General features: G+C 40.0%; 2 protein-coding genes across 2 annotated transcripts; both read left to right on the top strand.

The window, feature by feature from the left end:
- The first annotated feature begins 2,938 nt into the window (after window positions 1-2,938).
- Window positions 2,939-4,420, top strand: LOC125031924. Its single transcript, XM_047622932.1, has 2 exons — window positions 2,939-3,752; window positions 3,851-4,420. The coding sequence occupies exons 1-2, from the start codon at window positions 3,246-3,248 to the stop codon at window positions 4,283-4,285; spliced, it is 942 nt and encodes a 313-aa protein (XP_047478888.1). The 5' UTR covers window positions 2,939-3,245; the 3' UTR covers window positions 4,286-4,420.
- A 2,806-nt stretch (window positions 4,421-7,226) lies between these two features.
- On the top strand, window positions 7,227-8,628 carry LOC125031911. The gene is made up of 2 exons (XM_047622918.1): window positions 7,227-8,038; window positions 8,137-8,628. Exons 1-2 carry the CDS (start codon window positions 7,532-7,534, stop codon window positions 8,569-8,571), a joined length of 942 nt encoding a protein of 313 aa, XP_047478874.1. The 5' UTR covers window positions 7,227-7,531; the 3' UTR covers window positions 8,572-8,628.
- Window positions 8,629-10,000: the final 1,372 nt, after the last annotated feature.

The raw sequence follows: 10,000 nt of genomic DNA, 5'->3' as shown, positions 1-10,000 counted from the left end.
GACAAGAAGAAGCAGGGTTATGGGAAAAAGTGACATATTCATATTGGGCTACACCATTCGTACCAGTAGCCAAGAAAGTGGGGGTGTTAGGTTATGTGGTGATTACAAAGTTGGTGTTAACCCAAGCCTACAGGTAATTCCTTTTCCCAATGTACAAGATATATTAGCTGCGTTAGGTCAGTGCAATGTTTTTTTAAAGATTGATTTGAAAACTGCATTCCAACAATTAGAGATGGACGAAAATTCACAAGCATATTGTATATTGAATACTCCATTGGGGCTATATAAGTCAAAGGGACTGCCTTACGGTATAGCATCTAAGTCCAGCAATTTGGCAACAAACCATGGCTAAGATCTTTAATGCACTACCTGGTGTATTATGCTTTGTAGATGACATTTTGGTAGCTGGCAAAAATGAGAGAGAGGTCAGACAGGTTAATAGCAGTACTAAACCGAATCAAGGAAAATGGATTGAAAATTCATTAGGATAAGTGTCTTTTCCAGGTTTCCTCTCTTGTGTATTTAGGGTTCAGGTTAGATAAGGATGGATCCCATACGACTAATGATAAAGTGAGAGCAGTAAACTCTGCTAAAGTTCCAAGAAATGTAAAAGAGTCACAGTCATACATAGGTCTAGTAACTTTTTATGGTAAATTTGTAAGGGATTTGGTTACTATTGCAAGCCCACTGTACAGACTGACAGCTAAAGATGTCGATTGGGATTGGATAGAGGATTGCCAGAATTCATTTGATATAATTAAGCAGGAAATAACCTCAGGTTCATTTCTTACTCATTACAACCAAGATTTCGAAAGCGAAGGAATTTTCAGGGGAGATTTCGAGAGCGAAGGAATTTTCAGGGGAGATTTCGAGAGCGAGGGAATTTTCAGGGGAGATTTCGAGAGCGAAGGAATTTTCAGGGGAGATTTCGAGAGCGAAGGAATTTTCAGGGGAGAGATTTCGAGAGCGAAGGAATTTTCAGGGGAGATTTCGAGAGCGAAGGAATTTTCAGGGGAGATTTCGAGAGCGAAGGAATTTTCAGGGGAGATTTCGAGAGCGAAGGAATTTTCAGGGGAGATTTCGAGAGCGAAGGAATTTTCAGGGGAGATTTCAAGAGCGAAGAAAGTTTCAGGGGAGATTTCGAGAGCGAAGGAATTTTCAGGGGAGATTTCGAGAGCGAAGGAATTTTCAGGGGAGATTTCGAGAGCAAAGGAATTTTCAGGGGAGATTTCGAGAGCGAAGGAATTTTCAGGGGAGATTTCGAGAGCGGAGGAATTTTCAGGAGAGATTTCGAGAGCGAAGGAATTTTCGGGGGAGGTTTCGAGAGCAAAGGAATTTTCAGGGGAGATTTCGAGAGCGAAGGAATTTTCAGGGAGATTTCGAGAGCGAAGGAATTTTCAGGGGAGATTTCGAGAACGAAGGAATTTTCAGGGGAGATTTCGAGAGCGAAGGAATTTTCAGGGGAGATTTCGAGAGCGAAGGGCTGAGGGTGGCGAATGCAACTAGGGATTATTCAGGCCTTTGCTGAAATGTGTAATAGGGAGGAAACTGACTGATCGTGACGAACAGATATCTTTATTATTGATGGAAGTTGCAATGTGTCTGGTAACACCTTACAATATATATGTGTATATAATATTATGTGTGTGTATATGTGAGTGGGTGAGTGTGAGTGTGTGTGTGTGAATGCATTTGTGTTTTTGTGTATATGTGAGTATGTGTGTGTGTGTGTGTGTGTGTGTGTGTGTGTGTGTGTGAGGCACAGAATACATGCAGATGCACTCGTGATACAAAGGTAATGATTGCAGCAACAAATAGATAGCATGTAAAGAACAAACCAAGAACAAGATTCTTAAGCTAAGCACAGCTAAATAGATAAGGCGACACTTGTTATCGGTGTGACGAACACATATTTGATAAGAGCAAAGCGTAGGATGTTTCATAAAACACACATCTCATAGACCTCAGATCAAGGATTGAATGTATATAATTTTTCATATATATATATATGCATATATATATATAATATAATATGTATATATATGCATATATATATGTATATATATATAATATATATATATATATATATATATATATATATATGCACACACACACGCTCGCGCGCACACAAACACACATACATACATAAACAAAAACACACAAATACACAAACACACACACACACACACATATATATATGTGTGTGTATATGCATATGTATATGTATATATATATATATATCTGTACACACTAAATTTCTAATTGATTATGGCTTATTAGTTGTTTCATCGAGATCATACATATTGAATGGAATGTAACAGCAGTATCCCTGTATAGTACTTCACATTTGTACAATAATATATTTAATAGTTGGTCTGTCGCAGAAGTGTACGATACATTTTCACTTGGGCATCAGACCGAAAAGGTTGAGAAACACACACACACACACACACACACACACACACATATACATATATATATACACATATGTGTGTGTGTGTGTGTGTGCGTGTGTATATATATATTCACACACACACACACACACACACACACACACACACACACACACACACACATACACACACACACACACACACACACACGTGTATGTATATGTATATATATGTATGTTTATATACATATATATGTATGTATGTATATATATACATATATAGAAAGAGAGATATGTATAGATGGACACAAACACATACTTATATATGTGTATGTATGTATATACAAACATGCATTATAAATGTATTTATATAGCTATGCACACAGACACACACATATATATATATAGAGAGAGAGAGTCACAACCAGAAAGGTAGAAGATATAACTATGCAAGGGGTTTTCGCCCCCCTACTTCTCTAACTTCTAACATTCTTAAACACTTTACCTCCCCCCCCCCCCCTTGGTTTTTCTTCACCTTTTTACTCCATTATCTGTTCTGTTCTGTCCACGTGCCATAAAGTCTGAGAGCACCACGTAGTCAAGTAGCGATCATGTCTGCGTCTTGATACACCATGAGGTTTCCGAGTTCCCGGTAGATAAGACGCCTTGTTCGAAACCTGATATGTACCAGTGCAAATGATGAGTCTTGATCCAGCCTATATATACACATCACCTTACCTACTTTTGTTACATTCAACGCTACCACCTCATCTAGCCATGACGAATTCCACTAGCCTTTACCAATATTGCACCAAATTTAATACCATTTGTAAACACGCATCTGTGATTCACAATGTCCGGGCTCTCTTTAAGTGGCGAGTTAAACGCAAACATGCAACACAGTACGCTTGAGAGAAGTGAGACTTCTTCCCTTGAAGAGTATGTCACCTCCATCCTTCCCGACTCGTTTCGGCCTAACTTCGGCGAGGACCTCGATCTTCACGGGCCTCTAGATTTCGGTCAGGAGCCGCCGAGATTGTGGCCTGATGAATCGGGTGGCGATTTCAACCTCAGGTCTCGAGATGTGGCAAACTACAACCCAGACGACTGGCTGTGGTCTGCTGCTAATGACGACCTCAACCTAGGGCCTCAGGCTGAGGCAAACCACAATCTACACGGGGATTCGTGGTCTCCTGCTAACAGCTACTTCAATCTGAAGAGTGGCGGTGACTGTGGTGGACCGAGTCCCTGGGCTGAGAGTGCACGCGCTGAGCAGACCTGTTCAAGAAAGCCGGAGAAGAATATTCATTCTGTTGGGGAAAATATGTCCACGGCAACAAACTGTGAAAGATATAACCAGGTGAGTTGAATCATTAATTTGTATTTTTTGATACCAACAATGCAATAGACTCTTTTCGCGTGGCTAGAATTACATCTAATTTGACCTCTCTTGATCAGAGATTGTTTGGCTTGAGGGACGAGGAACCGTGCCTGGACCAAAGACTTCAGCTGACAGACGGTCCTTTGCTTCTGGACTCTGGAGACTCATGCAGCAGCACGTGCACAGCAGAGCTCGCCGACGCTTTCTCGCCGCCCCCGGTAGGTGGAAAGAAGGGATACCGTCACAGACACGCCCGGAAGTACCTGAACGATAATTCTCTTCAAAAGGAACGGAACCGCGAACTCAATAACGAGGCGTCGGCCCTCTACCGGAAAAGAAAGAAAGAAGCTGCTTCAACGACGGATGATAATTTGCAACATTTGCAGCAAGAAAATGATAACCTTTGCAACAAACTACAACTCCTGACCGTCCAGAGTGATTGGTGCCACGACGTATACGTGAAGTATAATGATTACTTTGCACCGCCTCTCGACAGCAACTTGCTTCCCTAAGATAAAACCATCATTTGTTGTCTTCGAAATGATATCACCCTTAACCCTCTCAGTATAAGTTCATTAAATATAAAATTAGGACAAATGATCATGTGTTTTTTTCAAATTCCCCGACAAGTATGTGTGCAGGTATTTGTGTTTATGTGTATGTATTAGGAATGGTGTATATACATACGCACACACACACACATAGACAAACACACACATATCTTTGTGTATATATATATATTAATATATATCATTATTAAGGGAGGCTTTGGGCCAGCTCAGTAGCACTTTCACTGAAGAAACGGGTACAGTGACAAATACCAAGGCTACACTCCTATTAAAGCCTGATGCAAAACCAAAGTTCTTTGCTCCGAGACAGATTCCTTATTTTCTGAGAGCAGCGGTGGCTCAGGAGATCCGGAGACAAGAAGAAGCAGGGTTATGGGAAAAAGTGACATATTCATATTGGGCTACACCATTCGTACCAGTAGCCAAGAAAGTGGGGGTGTTAGGTTATGTGGTGATTACAAAGTTGGTGTTAACCCAAGCCTACAGGTAATTCCTTTTCCCAATGTACAAGATATATTAGCTGCGTTAGGTCAGTGCAATGTTTTTTTAAAGATTGATTTGAAAACTGCATTCCAACAATTAGAGATGGACGAAAATTCACAAGCATATTGTATATTGAATACTCCATTGGGGCTATATAAGTCAAAGGGACTGCCTTACGGTATAGCATCTAAGTCCAGCAATTTGGCAACAAACCATGGCTAAGATCCTTAATGCACTACCTGGTGTATTATGCTTTGTAGATGACATTTTGGTAGCTGGCAAAAATGAGAGAGAGGTCAGACAGGTTAATAGCAGTACTAAACCGAATCAAGGAAAATGGATTGAAAATTCATTAGGATAAGTGTCTTTTCCAGGTTTCCTCTCTTGTGTATTTAGGGTTCAGGTTAGATAAGGATGGATCCCATACGACTAATGATAAAGTGAGAGCAGTAAACTCTGCTAAAGTTCCAAGAAATGTAAAAGAGTCACAGTCATACATAGGTCTAGTAACTTTTTATGGTAAATTTGTAAGGGATTTGGTTACTATTGCAAGCCCACTGTACAGACTGACAGCTAAAGATGTCGATTGGGATTGGATAGAGGATTGCCAGAATTCATTTGATATAATTAAGCAGGAAATAACCTCAGGTTCATTTCTTACTCATTACAACCAAGATTTCGAAAGCGAAGGAATTTTCAGGGGAGATTTCGAGAGCGAAGGAATTTTCAGGGGAGATTTCGAGAGCGGAGGAATTTTCAGGAGAGATTTCGAGAGCGAAGGAATTTTCGGGGGAGGTTTCGAGAGCAAAGGAATTTTCAGGGGAGATTTCGAGAGCGAAGGAATTTTCAGGGAGATTTCGAGAGCGAAGGAATTTTCAGGGGAGATTTCGAGAACGAAGGAATTTTCAGGGGAGATTTCGAGAGCGAAGGAATTTTCAGGGGAGATTTCGAGAGCGAAGGGCTGAGCGTGGCGAATGCAACTAGGGATTATTCAGGCCTTTGCTGAAATGTGTAATAGGGAGGAAACTGACTGATCGTGACGAACAGATATCTTTATTATTGATGGAAGTTGCAATGTGTCTGGTAACACCTTACAATATATATGTGTATATAATATTATGTGTGTGTATATGTGAGTGGGTGAGTGTGAGTGTGTGTGTGTGAATGCATTTGTGTTTTTGTGTATATGTGAGTATGTGTGTGTGTGTGTGTGTGTGTGTGTGTGTGTGAGGCACAGAATACATGCAGATGCACTCGTGATACAAAGGTAATGATTGCAGCAACAAATAGATAGCATGTAAAGAACAAACCAAGAACAAGATTCTTAAGCTAAGCACAGCTAAATAGATAAGGCGACACTTGTTATCGGTGTGACGAACACATATTTGATAAGAGCAAAGCGTAGGATGTTTCATAAAACACACATCTCATAGACCTCAGATCAAGGATTGAATGTATATAATTTTTCATATATATATATATGCATATATATATATATATAATATAATATGTATATATATATGCATATATATATGTATATATATATAATATATATATATATATATATATATATATATATATATATATGAACACACACACGCTCGCGCGCACACAAACACACATACATACATAAACAAAAACACACAAATACACAAACACACACACACACACACATATATATATGTGTGTGTGTATATGCATATGTATATGTATATATATATATATATCTGTACACACTAAATTTCTAATTGATTATGGCTTATTAGTTGTTTCATCGAGATCATACATATTGAATGGAATGTAACAGCAGTATCCCTGTATAGTACTTCACATTTGTACAATAATATATTTAATAGTTGGTCTGTCGCAGAAGTGTACGATACATTTTCACTTGGGCATCAGACCGAAAAGGTTGAGAAACACACACACACACACACACACACACACACACACACACATATATATATATATACACATATGTGTGTGTGTGTGTGTGCGTGTGTATATATATATTCACACACACACACACACACACACATACACACACACACACACACACACACGTGTATGTATATGTATATATATATGTATGTTTATATACATATATATGTATGTATGTATATATATACATATATAGAAAGAGAGATATGTATAGATGGACACAAACACATACTTATATATGTGTATGTATGTATATACAAACATGCATTATAAATGTATTTATATAGCTATGCACACAGACACACACATATATATATATAGAGAGAGAGAGTCACAACCAGAAAGGTAGAAGATATAACTATGCAAGGGGTTTTCGCCCCCCTACTTCTCTAACTTCTAACATTCTTAAACACTTTACCTCCCCCCCCCCCCTTGGTTTTTCTTCACCTTTTTACTCCATTATCTGTTCTGTTCTGTCCACGTGCCATAAAGTCTGAGAGCACCACGTAGTCAAGTAGCGATCATGTCTGCGTCTTGATACACCATGAGGTTTCCGAGTTCCCGGTAGATAAGACGCCTTGTTCGAAACCTGATATGTACCAGTGCAAATGATGAGTCTTGATCCAGCCTATATATACACATCACCTTACCTACTTTTGTTACATTCAACGCTACCACCTCATCTAGCCATGACGAATTCCACCAGCCTTTACCAATATTGCACCAAGTTTAATACCATTTGTAAACACGCGTCTGTGATTCACAATGTCCGGGCTCTCTTTAAGTGGCGAGTTAAACGCAAACATGCAACACAGTACGCTTGAGAGAAGTGAGACTTCTTCCCTTGAAGAGTATGTCACCTCCATCCTTCCCGACTCGTTTCGGCCTAACTTCGGCGAGGACCTCGATCTTCACGGGCCTCTAGATTTCGGTCAGGAGCCGCCGAGATTGTGGCCTGATGAAACGGGTGGCGATTTCAACCTCAGGTCTCGAGATGTGGCAAACTACAACCCAGACGACTGGCTGTGGTCTGCTGCTCATGACGACCTCAACCTAGGGCCTCAGGCTGAGGCAAACCACAATCTACACGGGGATTCGTGGTCTCCTGCTAACAGCTACCTCAATCTGAAGAGTGGCGGTGACTGTGGTGGACCGAGTCCCTGGGCTGAGAGTGCACGCGCTGAGCAGACCTGTTCAAGAAAGCCGGAGAAGAATATTCATTCTGTTGGGGAAAATATGTCCACGGCAACAAACTGTGAAAGATATAACCAGGTGAGTTGAATCATTAATTTGTATTTTTTGATACCAACAATGCAATAGACTCTTTTCGCGTGGCTAGAATTACATCTAATTTGACCTCTCTTGATCAGAGATTGTTTGGCTTGTGGGACGAGGAACCGTGCCTGGACCAAAGACTTCAGCTGACAGACGGTCCTTTGCTTCTGGACTCTGAAGACTCATGCAGCAGACCGCGCACAGCAGAGTTCGCTGAAGCTTTCTCGCCGCCCCCGGTAGGTGGAAAGAAGGGATACCGTCACAGACACGCCCGGAAGTACCTGAACGATAAATCTCTTCAAAAGGAACGGAACCGCGAACTCAATAACGAGGCGTCGGCCCTCTACCGGAAAAGAAAGAAAGAGGCTGCTTCAACGACGGATGATCATTTGCAACATTTGCAGCAAGAAAATGATAACCTTTGCAACAAACTACAACTCCTGACCGTCCAGAGTGATTGGTGCCACGACGTATACGTGAAGTATAATGATTACTTTGCACCGCCTCTCGACAGCAACTTGCTTCCCTAAGATAAAACCATCATGTGTTGTCTTCGAAATGATATCACCCTTAACCCTCACAGTATAAGTTCATTAAATATAAAATTAGGACAAATGATCATGTGTTTTTTTTCAAATTCCCCGACAAGTATGTGTGCAGGTATTTGTGTTTATGTGTATGTATTAGGAATGGTGTATATACATACGCACACACACACACACACATAGACAAACACACACATATCTTTGTGTATATATATTAATATATCCGGAGACAAGAAATAGGGTTATGGGAAAAAGTGACATATTCATATTGGGCTACACCATTCGTACGAGTAGCCAAGACAGTGGGGGTGTTAGGTTATGTGGTAATTACAAAGTTGGTGTTAACCCAAGCCTACAGGTAATTCCTTTTCCCAATGTACAAGATATATTAGCTGCGTTAGGTCAGTGCAATGTTTTTTTAAAGATTGATTTGAAAACTGCATTCCAACAATTAGAGATGGACGAAAATTCACAAGCATATTGTATATTAAATACTCCAATGGGACTATATAAGTCAAAGGGACTGCCTTACGGTATAACATCTAAGTCCAGCAATTTGGCAACAAACAATGGATAAGATCTTTAATGCACTACCTGGTGTATTATGCTTTGTAGATGACATTTTGGTAGCTGGCAAAAATGAGAGAGAGGTCAGACAGGTTAATAGCAGTACTAAACCGATTCAAGGAAAATGGATTGAAAATTATGGACTCCATAAGACTAATGATAATGGTGAGAGAAGTAAAATCTGCTAAAGTTCCAAGAAATGTAAAAGAGTTACAGTTATGCATGAGTCTAGTAACTTTTTTATGGTAAATTTGTAAGGGATTTGGTTACTATTTCAAGCCCACTGTACAGACTGACAGCTAAAGATGTCGATTGGGATTGGATAGAGGATTGCCAGAATTAATTTGATATAATTAAGCAGGAAATAACCTCAGGTTCATTTCTTACTCATTACAACCAAGATTTGCCTGTTAAATTAGTATGTGACGCATCACAGGTAGGTTTAGATGCTGTGTTAGCTCATGTTATAGAGGACGGCACTAAGAAACCTATTGCCTGCGCTTCTAAATTATCGTGTAACTCGTGTAAAGAAGCATGAGCTTTAGTATATGGAGTAAAGAAGTTCCACATGTATCTTTATGGAAAGAAACAATTCACGTTAGTTACAGATCACAAACCATTGTTGAATATTATGGGTCCAAAATGTGGATTGCCAAAATTAGTAGCTGCTGTATTACAAAGATGGTCAGTAGTATTTGCTGCATATAACTACGTCCTGAAGTATAGGTCTACCACGGATATGGGAAATACGGATGCAGTGTTTCGTTTGCCAGTGGATAGGGCACCCAATGTTCAGGAAGTACCTTGTGTTATGCTGATAGATGCTCATCAGCTACCTATTACTTCC

This window comes from Penaeus chinensis, chromosome 13 (assembly GCF_019202785.1).
Source record: "Penaeus chinensis breed Huanghai No. 1 chromosome 13, ASM1920278v2, whole genome shotgun sequence".
Classification (NCBI taxonomy): Eukaryota; Metazoa; Arthropoda; class Malacostraca; order Decapoda; family Penaeidae; genus Penaeus; species Penaeus chinensis.
Note: the sequence above shows the minus strand (reverse complement) of the source record. Positions and strands in the feature narration are given on the sequence as shown.